Source organism: Miniopterus natalensis, chromosome 6 (assembly GCF_054644295.1).
Source record: "Miniopterus natalensis isolate mMinNat1 chromosome 6, mMinNat1.hap1, whole genome shotgun sequence".
NCBI classification, from domain to species: domain Eukaryota; kingdom Metazoa; phylum Chordata; class Mammalia; order Chiroptera; family Miniopteridae; genus Miniopterus; species Miniopterus natalensis.
In genome coordinates this window covers 59,905,850-59,927,728 of record NC_142086.1, presented here as the reverse complement: position 1 = coordinate 59,927,728, position 21,879 = coordinate 59,905,850, and the positions used below count along the sequence as shown (strand labels likewise).

General features: G+C 38.0%; 1 protein-coding gene across 4 annotated transcripts in view; it reads left to right on the top strand.

Annotated features, from left to right (window-relative positions):
- Nucleotides 1–21,879, top strand: part of KCNMB2 (potassium calcium-activated channel subfamily M regulatory beta subunit 2) — a 206,455-nt gene that overhangs the window by 20,780 nt on the left and 163,796 nt on the right. The window contains exon 2 of one of the 4 annotated variants that reach the window (XM_087818304.1): nucleotides 18,464–18,568. The exons of 2 other annotated variants lie outside the window; for them this stretch is intronic. In XM_087818304.1, coding sequence (XP_087674430.1) covers nucleotides 18,549–18,568 — 20 coding nt within the window. In that variant the 5' untranslated portion in view covers nucleotides 18,464–18,548. Of the gene's footprint in view, nucleotides 1–18,463; nucleotides 18,569–20,581; nucleotides 20,795–21,879 lie in introns of those variants that run through there. One more of the 4 variants, XM_016218048.2, reaches the window with a different exon arrangement.

Sequence of the window (21,879 nt, the reverse complement as noted above, 5' to 3'; positions counted from 1 at the left end):
CAGAGATCTGGCCGAGTTGTATGGGGAGGGAGGGCACCTGTGTTTTTATTAGTTCTCCCAGGCGATTCTACTATACATCCAGGTAGGAGAACCACTGACTACAAGAACTGGGTGTTGGATTAAGGCCACAATAGAGGGTTGCTTTTGAATGACAAAGGTTCTCTTCTTCCTCTAAGATGGGAAAGAATGAATTAAGAAAAGAAACATTTTGAAGGAAGAACATTGAAAGAACTCATGACAGATGGTTTTTCTGAGAAACTAGGTGAGATGCTTAGAGTGAAAAGGGCAGGAATAAAGGTGAGTCATGAAAACAAAACAAAACAAACCCTTAAAATGTCCAGACGACTACCAGGATTCCACCAGGGATAAATAAGGTAGTTGCCCATGTACTGCTCCATCTCCTCTAGGTAGTGGCTTCGATGGTTGGCCACTCCCTGACACAGAAAAGGCATTACTGTCTTTCTCGGTTCTCTTAGAAAAAGGAGAAAGAAAAGACAATGTATAAACAGAGAAGATCTCGAGAACGATAAAGTTATAGAGCCTTAGGGAAGACTTCGAGCAGGAATATCGAGAGAAAAGCTAAGCTGCAGATGCAGATCTCTGAGAAATCACTTAGAACTTGGCTATGAAAGCATCTTGCAGACCACCTGACCCAACTCTTCCCTTTTAAATAGTAAGTAAACTGGGGTTCAGAGACAGTCTGTGATTCAACCATATTAAACAGCAAGTGAGCACCACCAAGACACCCTGGAATTCGGTCTTCTAATTCCTACACCAGGGCTTGCCGATCCTGGGCCTCATGACCTCTGTGGTTGAGAGGCACATTCCCAGCAAGCAAAATGGATGCAGCTCCTCTGTAAGGATTAATACGAAAATCTGTAAATTATTTTTAGCTTGTTGCAAGAGAGGAAAAAATGTTCAATTTCTTCTTTATTGCTATTATTATGTGAACCAGATTGAATTGCTGCATCTCTTTAGAGTTTCTTATGACTAGTCTGAAGCTTCCCATTTTAACCCAAGCCAATTTTAAACTGCCCAGGGAATCCACAGATAACTGCAATAATTCAATTGCTACATTCAGTTCATTGTTTTAAATACAACCAAAAGGAAAGAGAAGAATTCACTGGCCTAGAGAAGCAGCAAGGTTGAACCTACAAAAGTGTAAAAAGGCGTATTTCAGGCAATTAAGAAGGGGCAGTAGGTGGTGACAAGATCAGTGTGTGTCCTGCGCTGTGTGGCCACAGCACATGTGCAAGGGCTTTAGCCCTCTGGGCCTGGGTTTTTCATCTGTAGAGTGAGATGAATGCACTAGATCGCCTCTCAGGTCCCTTCTGTTTGTGTTTTTTAACTTTGGCCATCATCCTCCACAAGCATGTTCTTAAGGAGTTTAAAACAAACTGCATAGAAATCTCTTGGATCATACTTGCAGTTTTTTTAAACTATAAATAAGTGTATGTCTCAACTTGCCAGCTTTCTTGCCTGTAACGTAGAGGAGAGCTGGAGTAAATATTCTCCCCTCTCAGCTCTGTGCTTCAGTGGCTTTTTGCTACCTTTGGATAGTTGTACCAGGCACGAGGCTGGTTGCTATTTACCTTGCACGGTTGACTGCTCTGTCCCCACTCCCTACACAGCCAGAGAGGGCACTGACCAATGAGCACCGTGTCTTGGTACAAACGCCCTTGGGCACCTTTCTCTTTTCCTTCTTTTCTTTTATTCTATCCAAGTGTGAGGCACACTCCTGGGTCACTTCAGGAGCCCTGCGGGCATGTTGGAAAGAACTGAGAGAGCAGCAGCGCAGAGAGTGATGTGACAGGGTGACATGCACTATAGGTAAGCCACGGGCTCCCAGGGAACTGGGCTTGTTTTGCTTCATCTTCTTGAGCTGGTTAAGGAGTTGGTAATGGTTGTTATGCAGAAATAAGCTACAACGAGAGAACAGTACTGGTTCAGATGTTTCCGAAAATGGCTAGAAGACGGAAAACGGAAGAACGCAATGTTTCCATGCTTCGGAACTTTCTGTATGGCTGCAGGCTCAGGAGGAGAGGGAGATGGTAACCTGTGGAAATGCTTTCTTTCAAGGGAAGTGGTTTTTCTCCTCTCAGCTGGATATAGGGTCTTTGATTCCAGAGTATATTTTCTCAAATTTTAAAAGATGGTGTAGTGCTCATTCACAAGTTGCAGGTTTCAATTCTAATATATTGAAGTTGTGTCGTTTTTCTCAGCCTTTAAGAATTTTCTTCTATTTGACCAAGTTCCTGAAAGAAGCTCTGTCTAGACAAGCAAACTAACTTAGAGAATGGATATAAATATCTAGATGACTTTAGAAAAAAAATATATCTTAATTGATTGTTTTAGGTAGCAAGTCTTTGATCTTCACCAGTATTAATTATCCAAGTATTTGTTTAGACCTACAGTTGTGCATATATAGAAATCAAATCACACAAACATATTGGACAATGGTATTATTTCACAGGAGATTCTCTTCCTCTGCAAACTAGATCACAGTATTTTTAGTGATGAGAAAATACATACAAATTCAAACTGACAGCCATTCACGGATCCCTAATATTCCAATATGCTCTGTTATACGTTAGCACTTTGAAAAATGATTATTAATAGCTTGACTGAAAAGGTACTTATGAAACATTTCATTTCAAATTAGGCATAACTTTTTTATTTTAGATTATATAGATGCAGTCAAGGCCATTTTCCTTCCCTGTATTCAATTTATTTTCTCTGTTTAAAAAAAAGAAAAAGAAAGATATATATATACTTATTCTAATTATATAGTATATAGTTCTAACTACACATATATAAATAGAACAAAAATACCTTGAAGAAGGAAGGAAGGGAGGGAGGGAGGGAGGGAGGGAGGGAGGGAGGGAGGGAGGGAGGGAGGGAGGGAGGGAGGGAGGGAGGGAGGGAGGGAAAATTTGTCAAGTAATTAGCCAGTTCATCTGATTATCCTACATCACCAAACAGAATACTTCATGTCTTTGCAAAACACTTCGTACCATTTGGTTCAAATGCTTTCCTCTAAGGGACCAATTTACTAGCAATCTAGATAAGGCAAGGTGGGAACCCGAGTAACTGACAACCAGTCAGGAGGCCTTTGTCTGAGGACAAAGGTGAGTCAGAAACACTGACAAAGGAACAAGCCAGTTTGGAGGACATTTCTCACAACAACAAATAATTCAAAATTAAATCAAGGACAGTGAAGTGACCGCTATCCCTAACTTTACCCCGGGGGGCTCTTCTTCAAAGCGTGACATTTCTGTTGCAGGCAAATGGCTCTCCTGAGCCACAAAAACAGAACTCAATCAACCACTAAATCAATCAATAAAATCGAGGTATCTCAGATCCAAAGAGCAGGTTTTCTTCCCCTAAGTGTATTGAAATCATTGATTTTGCTCTCTAATGTGCTTTGAAAGAGCACAGTAGACTTCACTGACATGTAATGATGAAGATTTGAACATTGAGCACTACGTGTCAGACATGTGCTAAGTGATTTCTGTCTTGTCTTTAATGGAATCTCTGAAATAACTCTATGAAGTAAGTGCTATTTTTATCCCCAGATGAGGACATTGACTTGAGGCTTGACTAAAGTTGTTTGCCCAAAATACCATGGCTGGTAAATAACAGAGCCAGGGTGCAAGCCCAGACTGCCTGACCCCAAAACCTGTGCCTTCCCCACTGTTTTGCTCCTCAGGGACAACTCCGCATTATTCTCCGGGTGTTTCTGGGCACTCGGAAGCCCACAACAGCATGTCAGTTCTCTGAGGTTAAAATATGCCACACATTACCTTTGAATCCCCAGAATTGCAAAGGGAAGTGGTAGGTCCTTGAAGAATACCTGTTGAATTTAACACGCAAATGAAAACTCTTTGTTCTAATGTCTTATCCTCTCCCTGTTCTACGAAGCTGAGTATGAATCCATAAAATTTTAGTCATAAGGATAATGTTATTTGAACAGGTACAAGATGGCATTATGAATAATAGATTTCAATCTATTAAGCACAGAGCTACAGCTACAGTTTAATAGGATAATGCAAGGATTATTATAAAACCTTAAGCGATCAGTGTGAGTGGCACCTGATCCCTTTGCTCTCAGCAAACCCAAAACAATGCTGAGAAATAGGCTTTCTTGTTTATTTGCTTTTACATGAAAGCTGTACGGAGCTGCGCAACTGCACCAGAGTCAGGACAGCTGGCTTCTATTCTTGGTTCCAAAACTAAATGACTCTGAGACTCTCAGCTGAAGGCTGATCCCTTCAGGTCTAAATCTCCTCATGGTTAGAAGTAGGGGAGGATCAGATTAGACGATTTATAAGGTCCTTCCGCTTTAAAACCCCACCATTCTTTAATATTGTTGGATCAGATTCCAGGGTTAGGGTAGCCGGAGATGCTCACTGGGTAATTTTTTACCTTTTGCAAAATGCTCTGTCAGGAGATCCAAATGCCATTTTACGGCAAAACTCAGTAGGGAAAGAAATACAGCAGCCTTTTAGCCACAAGCTGGGATGTAGCAGCTACAGTGTGTGTGTAAGGTCTGCTTTGGTGTAGACAAGGTTGAATCTAAAATAGTGTCACCAAGACTTAGCATGTGGAGAATTAGTGACAGTTCATGTATAAATACGGAGTTTTTAGCAACATCATGCATAGCACAATTTCGCATATGCAGACCTGGGAAGGACCTGTGCTGGCTTCTATGTCTACCTGTCTACTAGTTAGCTGCGCTATCTTAGTTAACTAATGTCACCTCTCTGGATCTGGGTTTCTCCATGTGTAAGAAGAGAGAGCTGGATTGGATATACTGCTTAGCTCTACAGGTTATCTGATTGTGACAGGAACAATTATGCTTTAGTTATTGCGATCACTCGCTGCCTTCTATGGAAAGTAGTTCCTGGGAGGTGCAGAGCCTGTTGTTGGCTGAGGAGATGAAGGGTCTGAGCACGAGATGTGGCACAGCTAGCCCAGAACTAAATTGCTCTGCCTGAGAGAGAAGCCCAGGAGAGGGTTCGAGGATAGGAAGAAGGGGCCAGTAAAGCTAAGTGTTGGTGCTGGCAGAGGGGGAAAGAGAACAGAAAAGAACCAAGTGAAAGGGGAGGTAAGGGAACAGAAAAGACTCAAGAAAGGTAAGGCTAGGAGAAGACACATGGAGGAAAATACTGGGCTTTATAAACCCTCTTTTTTTGCCTCCAGTCCTAAGCTGTCAATAAAGTGTACATTCTCCAATAATGTTGATGCAAGTGAAATCATTAGCCTGAAAGTAAAATTTTTAACTCCAACATCAAAGTCTGTGTGGAGGAATGGCTAACATGGATTAAAAAATGCATTGCAAGGAAGTGTGCTATAATAGAACAATCTGAATTTACAAAATTGGTAGCATCATAGAATGAAGGACCCTCTCAACTGGGCTGTGGCCAGACAGCATTTGGGTTGGGTACCCAACTGGATAGGGCACTTCTGCAGGGGACTCAGACTCAGGCACCTTTAGGGGCTGAGTTGAGTGAAGCCAGAACTAAGACAGTAGGCACTGATGGGAACTTGGAGCTAGAGAATGCATGCCCTGTGTACAAACATTCAAATTTATTTTTCTTTTTTGGAGACAATCAGTGTCCAGGCCCGGATGGTTCTCTCAGGTAACCTGTAAACTTGAACTCAATTGCATGTGCACAAAATACACAAAGTGAAAGATATTTCTCCTCTACTGAATCGTCTTGCATCGCATCTCACCTTTCAAACAAGATTTTGGGGGATGTGAATCAATCGAAGATGTGAATTAAGTCCTTATAAAAAATAAAGTATGGGGAAGAATACACAATCCTAGAAAGTAAGAGTGATCTCAGTGGAAGAGTGTAGGGGCTTCAGAAAGGGACTACCAGAGTGCCCCCCAGAGCCCTCCAACAAAGGAGTGGAGGGCTGGGCACAATGATGAAGAACATTAGAAATTAACATCTGCAAATCTCTCAGAGACGCCTTTATGACTATTTATCTGAACTAATAGATGTGGACTCTTCAGTCTTGGATCACTCAAACTAGAAATCCATGTCTCAAAACTCCAAAACACATGGAAACCAAGAGTCACAACAAGAAGACTGAGAAGACATCTGCAAAGTACCTGTAAAACATTGGCATTTTGATGAGGATGGGCACCATGTGTCACAGAAGGATAATGACCTGCTTAAAGACAATAGTGATTGGAGCTAACTCTAACAGTAAGAACATCAGTACTGATATAGGTATGAATATTAGAGTGCTGAGAACACTGAATATAATCCAGGTGGAAAACTTGGCCCCAACTAATGCTGCTGCATTGCTGCCTCATGTAATGTGGAACAGTTGGAGAAATAAAAAGATAGGAATGAAGATTTATCAAGTACCCTCTTTGAGTCAGGTAGAGTTCTAGATGCTGTACATGTGTTACCTCATCTAATCCTCATGTTAACCTTGAGAAAAAGGTAACTTATCCCCATTTGATACACAGGAAAATTAGAGCTAAATTTAATAAACTTGCCCAACTCATATACATTTGATGGGTTATAATTTCATAAAAACTCTTTGAAGAGAATTCAGCAGAAACTATAAAAAATTTTAAAGAGCAAATTTATTGTTTCAGCAATTCTATTTATAGCCATGTATTCCTCAGAATGATTTTCACAAATGTGCAAGGATATTATGTGCAATTGTTTTCACTGCAGCACTATTTGTAACATTGAAAATTTGGAGACACTATAAAAGATCTTCAGTAAAATAACCTGTGATACATCTACATTCTAGAATACTTTGAATGCAATAAAAAGATTGAAGTAGATGAAGTTAAACTCATTCAGAAGGATATCTTAGAAGTATTTTTTGAGTGTAGAGATTAAAATACAAAATAGCATTTGTAGAAAATTAACTTTTTATTTTAAAATGTACATACATCTATATGTACATAGTAAAAGGCCCGGAATAACACATGCCAAATGATTGATAGTAATTACATCTAGAAAATGAAAATGAGGAGCTGGGATGAAAGAGACTACTTTCTACTTTCTGCTCTTCTGAATTATTTAAACTATTTTAAACAAATATGTGCTGTTCCTTAAAAAAAAAAAATCAAAGTCATAACGAACCCTAAGTCAGACAAGCAGCCACTGGCTGTCAGGATTCAGCACAGCACTTCCTACAGAACGAACTTGTATCTTTGCAGTTTGGGAGTTCTCCCTTCCTGAAATGCATTTACTCTATTCAGGGCAGAAAATAATGAAAAGTGCAATAACCTAAGAGAAAAGGCACAAACTTTCCAAGGAAAATCAATTAAAGCATGGACGGAGGCCACGGCAGCAATCGTAAACACACTTTCCTGCCAGAGAATAAATACGCACCTCCAGACATGAAGATTCATACAGAACAGTGTTGTGTCACATCAGTTTGTTTCCCCAAGGGTGCAATTCTTCACAGCACTTCCAACTATTCTATTAAATTACACCTGGGGACATGGTCAGGTACACAGAACTATCACTGATTGCATCCCTCTATTTATCAATTCGTTTATTTCTCTAAATTTAAACCTCAGCATCTCTTCTGGCTCTTCTCAGAGGTGTGGTGCTAGAAATCAAGATGCTAATAAATTACATTCTCAGAGTGTAAATCCCTTGGCAGGCAGAGGAGTGGGATTTTTAGAAAAACCACAGTATTTAACAGCACAGTTTATAACTATTAATGAGGTACAGAACCTGAAACAAGGCAACAAGGACAGAGCAGAACATAAATATAAGAAATTCCAAAATATTCCTATCAAGAATACCAAGAATGGACAAATTAAACCAAGTGACAATGAATTACCTCCTTAGAGCAGGGTGGACTTTAACTGGCAAGGGATATCATGAGACTAAACTGAAGCATCCAAAGATGGTAGAACTAGATGCCCTTTAGGGTCTTTTCTTCCCTTATGTGCACTTCCCCTAAAATATCCCAATAATAATTCATGGAGTCTTTCTAGTGAAAATACTTAAGGTTAATTTGCTATGCCCTATCTACAGTGGTTTACAACCCTCCCAAAATATAGTCTTAGTTCAAATATTTTTTAGATTAGTAAAAGTGAGGAACAATGTTTGAAAATATGCAGCTCACTGAAGATAGTAATTTTCTATTAGCTACTGGGAGATGCAAGCTCAAACCTAAGTCACATCTGCAAAGTTCAATAGACTCAGCATTCAAGTAGGCATTATGTGGCCACCTCTCTCTCTCTCTCTCTCTCTCTCTCTCTCTCTCTCTCTCTCTCTCTCTCTCTCTCACACACACACACACACATCTACTTGGCAATTTTAGTTCCCAGAAAGCTCACATAGACTATAACATACAAGTGACTTAAAATTGTTCTTTAACACCTCATCAAAACAACATGTCAGTCCATCTAGCTAATGTAACCTGTCTCCTTTCAGAAAACCACTGTCTCTATGTATTCTATGACCCAATATCAGAGAGGAGGAAAATATTGAGTAATTTCTATTTTTAAATAAGGAAAACAACAAAATTCACCCCCATGTCTTACATTTAGATAAGTATATAAAAATCCAGGCAATTCCATATTTATGCTGCCCAGGTGGGAATATTTCAGCAAAAATCATTTTATTAAAGATACATTCACAATGCAAACTTTGCTGAAGTGTCAAGCAGCCTTGTGCTTTAAAATGTGGACTCACATTCTACAGATTAACCACGTAATGGCTCCAAAGGAACAGTTACAGCAAAACACATTGCTGTTAGTATAACTGAGAAGTGTTCATTTAAAGATAAACTCCCTACCATCCTATAGCTCTAGGTACTATAGATGAATAATAATAATAATGAGAATTCACATGAATTAATAGATGCTTTTGAACCTTTTAGCACTTAACAGAGGTAGTTAGAGCATTACCCAACTAGCATATCATGACTCGACTGAAGGTGTCCTTGGCATATCACCATCTGGGGTTTACTCAATCCCATATTTACACTTGCCAATATTTGACCAGAGTCAGAAAGGTCTATGTAAGTACTCAGAGCTTCTGAGTATGCATATATGTGAAAACATAAGTATATGTGTGTATATACATGTGTATCTATACAGATATAGCCATGTGCTGCTTAAGACTGGGATAGGTTCTGTGAGATGCGCTGCCAGGCAATTCCATCATTGGGCAAACATCATAGACTGCACTTACACAAACTCAGATGGCATAGCTTACTACTGTAACTGTATGTGCTATACTTTTCTACTACTGGCAGTGCAGTAGGTTTGTTTACATCTGCATCCTCACAACATTACAATGGTAGGATAGTACTAGGCGACAGGAATTTGTTAGGAATTTGTCAGCTCTTGGATATGACCTTATGAGACCACCATCATATATGCAGTCCATCGGAGACTGAAACATCATTAGGGGGCACAGGACTGTGCGTGTGTGTGTGTCTAAGTAGGTCAATTAAGAAAGGTAAATGATACTAGATCATCTACCAGTCAATATCTTCTGTTTGAAATTTATCTGAGACCTGAAAAATAAGTGGGAAAAGTCCTGAGTAACCAATAGAAATCTCTCAAGTGAAGATTAAGATAGGCCGCATAAGCAATACATCTAAACGGCTTATAGAAGATATTCAATAAATGACCACTATTATCATTACTATCATCATTATTGACTTTGCATGGGTACACAAAGGACCTGAGATGACTTATCCTAGAGAACTTACTTTGATTAAAGGCAACTAAGAAATGGAGAAGACATTTTGCTATAGCCAGGCCTACCTACAATAGCAGTGAGTTAGAGTTAGCATTCTGATAAGGGAGGAAATACAGAGAACATTATAAAAGGCATACTTAATTCAAAAGAAAGAGCAATGTGAGGCCACTTGCACCAGGACAAATAGTTTAGAGTAGGGAAGCAAGGGTGAGCATCGTTGAATCTTTGCAAAGCACACACTTTATGTTCTTAATGATGACACTATGCTAAGAATAGCAGCATTGGAGTCAGACAGATCTGAGTTCAAATACCAGCTCTGCATCCTTGTGGTCTTGTGATCTTGGCTAAGTTACTTGACTATTCCAATCTTCAGTTTACTCCTTTCTTAAATGAAGATTGTGCCTCTTCCATCACAAAAATAAGTATAAATGAAATATTGAATATAAATGGCTAATACAGGGACCACCACATGGAATCCATTTATTAAATGGTAGCTATCCTATTATTACTATACTTTGTATAAGAAAACATGGAAATATATAATGCATTCTTTAAAATTCCTTTCAAATAGCTTAATGTTATAAAACAATTTTGTCATTTAAGAGGTAAGTTTCATTTCTCTAAAAAATTAACCTATGGAAAGCCTAATTCCCCACATGATCCTGCCATAAATATGAGGGCTTGGTTTATAATGTAATATATAATCTGACATAGATGTATGAGAGGGTAGTAATCAAAAGGCAGAATAAAGAACAGTGACTTTTCTCCCCTTTATCTGGGTCAAAAGCAAGTTCAAAAATGCTTCAGACTTAAAAGGCTATTGAATAGTTGTTGAATCTTGGCCAATCACTACACTCCTGTAAATGTTACTACACTAGCTTGGAAGTATATTTCTGCTGTTTCTTTCATGACACTTTATTTATTTGAAATCACAGATAAAATGTGAATCCCTCCAAATATACACTTACATATGCCAGTGAAATCTTGAGCACCCACAATGTGAGAGGAAGGAATTCTTTTTTGAAAGAGTAAAAACCCTTCTGATGACATTCATGCTACAATCATGGGGCTATATAGTCAGTTTTTATAGCTCTTAAGATCAATAGTTAAAAAGAGGGGGGGGGGAAGAAGTACAGAACAACCAGTGCCTCTCCAGTGCTTATAAGACACTCAAAGCATAGCTACTGAACTAATAAATACATTTATCCTAACTGGACTGTACAACAATATTTTAAAGATAAGGATGATGATGATGATGATAGATAGATGATAGATAGATTAGAATTGGTGCTCTGTATTATTCAGAGCTCTGAATATAAATGACAGAAACACAATCCAAACACATCAAAGTGAATATGAAATGTAATTATTTTTATATACTCCATTGGTTTCCTCCTTGAGCCTCTAAAATATTGTATTCAGTTGTTTAAATACTCCAGCCCTCCTCAGGATTTAAGCTTTCTCACTATCAGGGACATGTTTTCCTCCCAACGTGAGGCATTGAACATTGCAGACACTCACTAATTTAAAGGAGTAACTTATACAGAAAACTTTGTAAAATGTAAACAATTATATAAATATAAATATTTAGGAGAATAAATTTAATTGTCTTTGACCTGCTGAGAGAGTTAAAAACATCAAAACTTCCATCTCAAAATTCAGTAATTCAGAACTGCTTCTGCTGCATCTATGTTTCCTTCAACTCCTGTGTTTTTATTGAATTCCTTTTTTACTGATTCACACTATAAAGGTGCTGCAGGTCAAATTTAAAAATTGGGTTACTATCTGTAAGTATAACTCCTATTGTACCCTGTAATAATGTTTCCCTGTTCCTGGCATTGAGCAAGACGGCTGGAACGTGGCCACATCTGCTCTCCTGTTTGCTAGTTATCACATCTAATCTGGTCTGCATTGGCTCTTTCTTCTGTACGCGATGTTTCTCTTAATACTCAGAATGGATTGGTTTGTAGCCAATACACCCAATATATTTTCAGCCCCTTACAAGTCATCACTATCTTGAAAGTTCAGTCTCTCACCTATTTTTCTAAAATTTCATATCTAAGCTTCCCTCTTAAGGTTTTCTGGTTTTCATATAATTACAGTTCTGTTAAAGACATAAATTATAACCCTCTGAAAGGAGACCATGTTATACATATCACTTTCTAATCATCCACTATGCCCTGCCACCCTCCAAAAATGTCCCTAAAAGTGAATTTTTATTGTCTGAGAAAGGAAAAGTACATGGAGAAAATGTGAACATATTTCAGTAAAGATAAGACTTGAAAGTCAAGTCTCATTAAAATGAACACTAGAGCAATAAAAGTTTATTATAATTAAATTTTTCCAAGTTCTCTGGACAGTGACCAGTATAACAATGCCTTTCAAACTTGCTAAAATAAAAGTTTTCTTTGTTTATAACTGCATAACAAAGGCTTTATCCCTCAACCCTAGTCCACTTAATTGTCAATAGCTACTTTGGAGTGAAAAAGCCTGAATACTTGATTCAGGGGTAAAGAGTAAGTGGAAAGAGCAGTGGAAAATACCAGCTACACCAGAAAAAAACCTCCTCACAAAGAAATGACTGTTGGGAGAAATATAAAATGCAGTAATTTTTGTGAGTTTTTTTCTTTTTTTTTTTTTACAAAAAGAGGAGGAAATAAATAATAAAATTTGTATACTCTGCGAATAAGAAAAGGGGCTTTGATCAAAAAGGTATGCTACCTTACATTACAATTTACACAAGAGTATTACCTATATTACCTCATAGAGCATAATAATTCAACAAATTTATGAAATAGATATCATATTTTTATCACTTTGCAGATTGGGAAACTGAAATTCAGATTTCACGTGATTTTCCCAAGAGAAAAAACTAACTCTCTTCTGATTTAAATATCTTGCACTGTTTCCATAACACCACATCTGCCTGTTGCCCTCCACAAATTAACCAGTTACTTTCAAAGAGACTGGGGCTCTATGTGCCCTTTGAATACAATCTCTAATTCATTACAATTTCATCCTTTCTACTTTTTAATTGCCCCACATGCAAATGTCTAGGTTATAGTTCTACTCCTCAATCATTTTTTCTATAGCTCCCTTTTTAACCAGCACCATCTAAAATGCAGAGGACATCTAATCATTTTAGAAAGTGTAGTTTGGAATAAGATATAAATTACAGTTATGAAACAAAACAACCCAAGTTTTTTCTTATGATAGTTGCTTAATAATATTGTATAGGAAGAACTGCAAAAGTGTGTCATGCAGTGAAATGTTTCTGCATCGCTTACAATAAGACAATTTAGATCTACCACGAGCTTTAGCATCGGTTTGCAGCATGGGTGAGAGATAGGGGCAGAAGGAAAAGTCTGTGTCAATGTGCAAGCATGAAGGGCCTCAGTGAGCTTGCTTACTAATTATAAAGACGAGGACGATCCGCTGAAAACGTTCAGTATGTCTCCCATTCAAGTTCACCAAAGAAGGGAGAAAATGGCCTCAAAGATACAAACAAGCTCCAGTGCTTCAATCAATTTTATGCTACAGGCTACTCTGAGCCTCTCGATTCAGTACCTTGGACAGCATCTTGGTTTACAATAAAATGGAGAGCCACCTGCTGGCCAGGAACCTGAGCAATCCTGACACAGTAGTAGTTGAAGTTTCAAATCTCCAGATTTTAAGGTGATGTAGAAAGAAAAAAAGGTAAGGTTCCTTTTTCTGCTAACATTTTTTTTTCATCATGGTGAATCCTGTGGACATTCATTTCAGTTCCCTCAAACAGGACAAGCCAGTTCATAGTTCATGCACCAGGAACAGCGGTAACTGACGGGAGTTGAACAGGGCTCTTCACTTGGGCTCTAATCAGTTCTATATGATCCTGCCATAGTAATGACTTTGCAGAGAAAAAGAGCGTAAAAAATGGCTAAGCTTTCAAGTTTGCCAGGGTTGCAAATGCTTTGAAGTTCCATTGGAAATGCTTTGAAGTTCCAATTCTAATGTCGCTAATGTATCTTCCCCGGCAACCTCTAATAATGCACTAAGTACATATTTGGTAATCCCGTAGTGAAAGAATATTTGTAAATGTGATGAATATATGGATATGTGAACCAACATTTTCCCTATAGATATAATTTCATAGCCTGATAGAGTCAGTTAAATGAACAAGTAATATGATTGCACCTGAAATTCTCTTTTCTCTGTACAAAACTATTTTCCTTAAAATAGCTAAATGAAAAATAAACCATGTGTACTGACTCAACCACCCTTCCTTAGTATTTATTCCATGCAATTAGCCCTAGAAATTGTCCTGTTTGCTTAGAGAAATAATCATTGTGTAACATTCATAATGGTAAATTTTTCAACCCAGACACCATCACTCATAAAAATAAATTCTTACATTTGTACATCAATTTAGAGAAGAAAACAGATCAGAGAGGTGTAAGCCTGGAGATTGTAAGATATTTTCTGGAGGAGTTATTTGTGCTTAGGCATTTTCAATAAAGTTTCTCTAATAATGTTTTATGATCTCTTGCTATCAGTGTTCTCCAAGAATACCTTGTTTTGAAAGCATGCATAAATTAAGCAGTTTTGAACTTAAGACATTATCTTAATGGATTCTCATTGTAACCTTATAAAATAGTTAAGGCAAGAATCAGCTACCCCATTTTAAGGACGAACAAACTGAGGCTAAGAGAAATCAATTAACTTTTCAAAGTCACATGGCTAAGTGTTCTAGAACTGGGTCTCAAGCTCAGTCCCACTGACTCAAGCCCTGTTCTACACCACGAATCCCCATGTACCTATAGGCACACATATCAGGCACACCTCCTGCACGAAGGTGGGTGATAATCCTCTCGCCTCTTTCCCCACGCGCTCATGAACTCTGCAGTGCACCTTTACTGTGTCCCCCTGCTGAAGTGGAGAGATGTGGACAGGCAGGTGGACAAGATGGCATAATGTGCTTTCTGGAATGGTATTTAACTGTGTGCTTAAACTTGTTTTAGCCACCAGCGCTTAATTTCTGAACTTTAAAATCACTGTGTGTGTGAGGAACAATAGTTGCAAGTGAGAGAAAAGTATTATTTCACTTTCAACCTTTGTTCTAAAATGCTCTGACAGCAATACCAACTTGAGAAACCATCCCCTTATCCCAGCCTTGCCTCACCAAATCATCTTTCACACTGTGAAACTCTGGCCTTGCTAATTCATTCTTTAAAAAAACCCCAAAGGCTCCCACTTGCCCTCAAGATAAAGAATAAACTGCTTAGGACGACCTTCCAAGCCATCCGCCTATCCTGACCTTCCTTTCCTCGCCAAACTTCTCCAACACGCTCCTTTCTCCTTCCTGCTAAACGGAACGACTTTGCAGCTACCCAGTGGGCCCATATCATTTTATATCACCGTGCCTTTGCCCATAATCGCCCTTCTTTCTAAAAGGCCCTTTTGTGCCTCTTCTACCTGAAAATTCTACTCTGTCTTCAAACCCAGTTCACACATCTATCTATAAAATGGCTCGATCATCTTTCCACTCTTTCCATCTTTCCACAAAGCAGGGCTAGTGATCCTCTCCTTTGTGCATACCTGGATTAGCATTAACTATTAGGCTTTACTTTGGCACCTACCACTGGACTTTGTAATCAGTTGTTTGTTCCATGTTTTATCTTTTTGCCCCTGCTATATTTTGCTAGCACAGTACATAGAAAAATATAGCAGATGCTCAGTAAATATTTGCTGAGTGATCAATGAATGCATGAATGCCCATTTAATAGAGTCGCTAATAAAACAAATTCATTCACTTTTTTCGAGGGCAAAAACATTGGAAGAACAAATATTGTCTTGTCTGATCCTTCCTCTGCTCCATTCTAACTAATATTTTTTGTTCAAGTTCATGTCTTTATGATGTTGTCATTCTAGTTGGGAGAGACAATAATAAAAGTAAGACAATAGACAAGCAAGATAAATTCAGCTGGTGATAACTGCTATGAGAATATTAAAATACGTAATAAGAATGACTGTGAGTGGGGAGGGAGGAGATGCTCACTTTGACTGTGTGGTTATCCTGTGAGCAGAAGAGCAGTGAGTGGCGTGGTGTCGTAGTGGGTTATGTCATAATACTGTAAGCAAAATGTGTCAAGGCTGCTAAGTTATCATACCAGTTCTCCTCTCAAACAAGTTTAAAATTAACAAATCAGATTTAAAAGATATGTACTAGCTATTATGAGCTATGAGGAATTAACTTACAATACAGAAAACAGACTATCAGCTCTTAGAAGGGAGGGGGGTTGGGAAGCTGAGTGAAAAAGGTGAAGGGATTAAGCAAAAACAAAACAACAACAACAAAACAAAACAGAAAAAGCACCTCATCCCTAATTTTATTCACAAGTGAAATTACACTGAGCTTTTTCCTGCAAGTGAACTTTTTTCTACATTCATTTTTCTATGTCTCCTTTAGACCTTCTAGAAAGAGGAAGGCTTTGTTTTGTTTATATGATTTTGTTTATATGTATATTTATAAAAATTAAACAATAAGTTCTCTTGGGAAGCATCATGGTACACAGAAAAGACGTGGAATAAATATTATTTTTACCAATAAACAGTTGAGTGGCCATAAATAAGGAAGTTATTTAACTTTTCTGAAACCCAGCTCTTCAATGGTAAAATGTATGATTGAAAGAGATGATGTATGTAAAAATTGGGGCACAAAATAAGCACTCAATAATCTTAGTCTTCTTTCAAAATGGAATAACTTTCTATATGTCCAATTGATTATAGGAGGAAAGAGAACTAATGTGCGTTGAGGCCAGTATAAAATATGGCTTAGAACTTTAAGGGCAATCTTAAATGTACATTATTTGATGGATGAAACAGCTACCTTAAAGCTACTAATACATATTAAAATGCCTATCTCCGAAATAAAAAATTATCACAAAAATTGCTATTGTATGTACAAGATAATTGGACATGTAAAATATGATCCACTTACTATTTCATTTCACAAGGTAATGTAAGCAATTACACTATAATCGTTGGCTAATCTGATACTAACCATTGGCTAAATCTTATTTTCTCATCTAAACCAGAATTAAGTTATACAAATATAAAAAAGAAACTCAATAATGGTTTCAGTCTCTTTCACTGAGAATTTATCAAAAACATTATTTAATTCAGTAATTGGAGATGATCTTATGTAATCGTCAATACTCATTTCAGAAACTTGAGCTATTATTTTCAAATATGACTGAGTCACAAAATGTTAAAATAATGATTTGCCTTTGGTTGGATATTTCACCATGATGATCTCAAGAGGATAGAATTTGGAAGCAGAAGATAAATTTTCTTCTCAAGGCTAAAATTCACTAGCTGTGTAATTCTGGAAAGTTACTTAACCTTGCTGAGGCCCAGAATTCTCATTTATAAGAGTGGAAATAATGTCTACCCTATTCTCTTCATGGACCATTTTGAGATAATGGGCATAAGAGCACTCAGAAAACTCTGAAACTCCTTTCTTTGAGTTTCCAAACAGGCTGTTCACTTCTCGCCATAATAATTATCTGTTCTCATGGCTGAGAATGATACAGTGGCGGGGGGAGAGCCTGAAACCTGGGGTCTGGGTTGCTCCACCTTAAACCATCTGCCCCCAGGGGCCAGGAAAACCTGGGTTGAAATCCCTTATTTAACCAGAAACTGTGTTATTCTTGTGATGTTTTGTGATGTCCAACTTCTGCAAGAGAACTAGCAAAGGAGATCCGCAGAAGACAAGAGGCAGCCAGCCAAGAGGCTGTCCTGGCTGAAGGAAGGGGTTAGCGCCTCCGCTTCAGGAAGGCGATGAAAGGGGTGGCTCGTGGTCTTGCCTCCCAGCCAAAAGACATGCTTAGTGACTCCAGAGTAGCTCACTGTCTACCATAAAAATCCAGGAACAAGAACAAGAAATAGGTCCAAGGTTGGAGTATTAGAGGAGTCTTACATTTATAGGCTAAGATAAATGGGTGAGGCTCAGTGGAAGACGTTGCCGGGCTCTCTGCCCCAGGCACTGGTTGTTCTGATGTTGCAAGAGAGAGCCTGCTCAGTCTCACGTTCCCTCTCCCTCTTCCCTCTCCCAGATCCAAAGTTTGTAATTAAAAAAAAAAAAAAAAAGTATCCCTATTTCTTATTTTACACCAGACATTCAGCTTTCTACTATATTAACATCAAGTAGGCAGAACCCACGCAAATGCACTCTCTTGCTAGAAGGGTGAGTTGATTCTTATACCTGCTTGTTCCAGTGACAGAAGACTAATATCTCACTCCATCCTGATCTTCAAAAAACAAACAAACAGAAACCATCTGAGGCAGAGCCATTGTTTGAATATTGTATTTGTGTGCACCTTTCTACAATGCCCTTACTTCTAACAAGGAGTGTTTGCCAACCATTTCAGATTTAGCAGCAGGGCTCCTCTTGACAGACTGAGAGAGGGGTCCACAGAGGAAGATTCATCATCTGATTAAGGCTTTCGGGCCAATTAAAACTCTCTGGACAGGATCCTCTTTCCCTCACTTAGATTGCAGTGAACAGAAAGCAGATAATCTCTCCAGGCAATTATCAACTCTAAAAGTGCTTGTGGTTTTAGGACTTTGGCAGAACTTGTTGAAAACAGCATCAGCATAATACACTTATACAAACTCTAATTTCACTGGCTCTTTTGTCCCACATGATGCATGATGACATTTATGAAGGTCTATTTTCCCCCCCTCAGGGTCATTTCTTTTTTTTCTTTTATCCACAGAGCCGCCTGCATCACTTAAGCCCAAACTATTACATTAGCCATTCTTTTCACTAGACTAGAGAACTTCTTTTTAATTGTCCATGTCATGGCCACCATACATCAAAGGTAGGATCATTATTTTCCATTTTCCATTTATTTTCTTGTCTAGAAACCCAGATTCTTACAGGAGGAGTTTTTAGGGTTGGGAAGAGGAGAGAGTCAGAGACTGGGGGAAGATTTAATCGTCAGCAATTTGAACTGGGTCTTTGAATATACCAAGTCTGGACACATCATACAAGACCACATCCAGGGTTCAGACTGACTGGTTTTCCTTGCAGATTCAGGGTGGACCGACTGGGACTTGACCCAGAGACTTACGCATCCGGTGAAAGCTGTCTGAGCAATTTTGCCTTTTTATTATTAAAGCAATATAGCGCTAGTTTTCTGGGGCACTGTAGCCTGGCTTAAACATGTATAAACTGCTTAATTAGAGATTATAGCACTATTGGGAGAGAAAGCAAAAGTGATCATTTATATGGTAATGTGAGTTGATAATTTAGGAATGATTCATTCTCATAAATGTTCCAGCACCGCCATGTAAGCTTATTACTTAGTCCGTATGGTGGAACAGAAGTCCCATCCGGAAAGAAAGACCTTTTATGAAACAATCTTTAACTGACTTTTTTTCCTGTATGGTAGCGTGGCACATAAAGCCTAGCAAGGTTTCAGGGCGTGAGGATTGCCACAGCTCCCCTTCCTGCTGTTTCTCTACTCTGTGCTCCATGCTCTGTGCTCTTTGTCTTTTCCACAGACTGGGGCACATTCATGGAGCAAGAGGGGCCTTGTGGAGGAGTTCAAGCTTAGAATGGGGGATTGGACCGGATGAATTCTAAGTTTTCTTCCAACCCTGACTTTCTCCTGCCTAAACGGGAGATGGAAATGATTTCCAGCTGCAAACACCAGCAGAGATCTAAATTAAAAATAAATTCTGCGATATGCCATTGGACAGGAAAAAAATAGTAAATGTGGTTACACATCAAACAGAGAGTCTGAGGATAGTCTATTTTGGTCAACATTTTATTTCAGCTTAAAATAAATTCTGGGTTTTTAAAAATCAATTTTTGAAGGGTGTCAGTTATGTTATAGTTTTTCTCAGAAGGTGAGAAAGGGGTAGGAGATGTGGGCTGTTCCAGAAGCGCATGACCAAAGATGAAAAAAATAATCTCTACTAATAAAATAAGTAGAGCTGGTACAAGGTAAAATTGTGTTATGGTTAAAGATCCTACCTTATTTTTTTCAGATAGATAGATTAGATAGATGATAGATGATGATGATGATAGATAGATAGATAGATAGATAGATAGATAGATAGATAGATAGATGATAGATAGATAGATAGATAGATAGATAGATGATAGATAGATGATAGATAGATAGATAGATAGATAGATAGATAGATAGATAGATAGATAGATAGATAGATAGATAGATGATAGATGATGATAGATAGATAGATAGATAGATAGATGATAGATAGATAGATAGATAGATAGATAGATAGATAGATAGATAGATAGATAGATAGATGATAGATGATGATAGATAGATAGATAGATAGATGATAGATAGATAGATAGATAGATAGATAGATAGATAGATAGATAGATAGATAGATAGATAGATAGAGATAGATGACAGATAGATAGATGATAGATAGATAGATGATAGATAGATGATAGATAGATAGATAGATGATAGATAGATAGATAGATAGATAGATAGATTGATAGATAGATGATAGATAGATGATAGATAGATATAGATAGATGATAGATAGATAGATGATTGATAGATAGATAGATAGATAGATAGATAGATAGATAGATAGATCACAAATATATTTTCTAAACATATTTCTTTTTAATGTTTTTGCATAGTCTAAGTAATATATGACTACATGTCCTTTGCATTACCGTGAGTAGAAGTGGCCATTGTTAACATGTTCTGGAATATTTTTTAATATTAACATGTCAATCTTTTCCCTTATGGTTTTAGGGTTTGATGTTGAGATTATAAAATCATTCTCCTATCCTTTATCTAGGAGAATATAGTTTCTTGTGTTCAGAATTTTAATTTACCTACAATTTGTTTTGAATGATATGAGTTCAATATTCTTTCTATTTTTCTCCAAATGGGTATAAGAAAATAGCCTCTCCCTCCCTTCCTGGTTGGAAATGCCACATTCATCGTATAAACATTGTACTGGAATGGAGGGCATGATCTCCACTCTGTTCTGCTCCATTGGTCTACGTGCCTGTTCCTCTGCTGTTATATGACGTTAACTTCCTTGGGGTTTGTACTACATTTTTCTATCTACTAGGAAAAATATTTATTTAACCGTTTTTAACAGATAACCTCTAATAAATTTTCCAGCAGAGATGAATTATCCCAGCCTGAGCTAAGGCCTGGGAAATGTTGGGAAATAGAGGGTGGAAGAAAAACCCTGGAATCCAAAGATCTTTCTCCCTCAACAAACAGAATTTGGTGGGTTGACTATGTTTTCTAGTGACCTTTGTTTGGGAAGTATTCTAGTGACTCTGCCTGACCCCACTGGAAGATGGCAGGTGGAAGAGCATCTGACCGGACCAGGGAATGTGACCTTGACCAAATTCAGTCCCTGCCTTAAAGGAGTTCACAGCCTAGAGGGAAAAGCACCCAGATAGAAAAGGGTTGCATTCCAACTAGAAGTTGAATGAGAAGGTAAAATTCCTGCCACCATCACCGGAGCTAAAAACAAAAGAGTCCAATCAGTGAATAATTCATTTAACTAATGGGAAAGAGAAACAGTTTCCAGAAACCTTTAAGCAGGGAGATGGCAGAAAGTACTGTAATTGAAACTCTGCCTAAGAGTATGTTACAAACCTCAAATGAAAGCTTCTTTATTTATTTCTCACCACATATTTCTCTACGGAGGTAAACTGATCTTTGAGAAAGGACACCCCTGTTAAAATGCTATTTATTAAATGTTTATTTTTACCAGAAACACATACATATATATAATCTTTAATTTTTGAATTTATAATTACATACACACACACATGTCATATGAGTGTGTGCATATGCATCTTCATTTATTCATGACACACACCCTGGGAGGTAGCTATTACACATTTTATTTCACATTTGAAGACACTGACTCTCAGTTACCCAGAATCATCACACTTTTATAGGCCCTTAGGCAAATACTGCTCCAGTCTAAGCATCAGGCTCCTCGTGGAGAAAACATGAGGATCTATGCAAAGGACTGATTTATGAGTGATCTATGAGGTCATGGATATAAAACACGTAGCACAGGGCCTGGCACAAGGAAAGTGCTCAACAGCTAATAAATATTCAGATCACACAACGATTAAGTGGCCAAACAGAGCCTATACGAA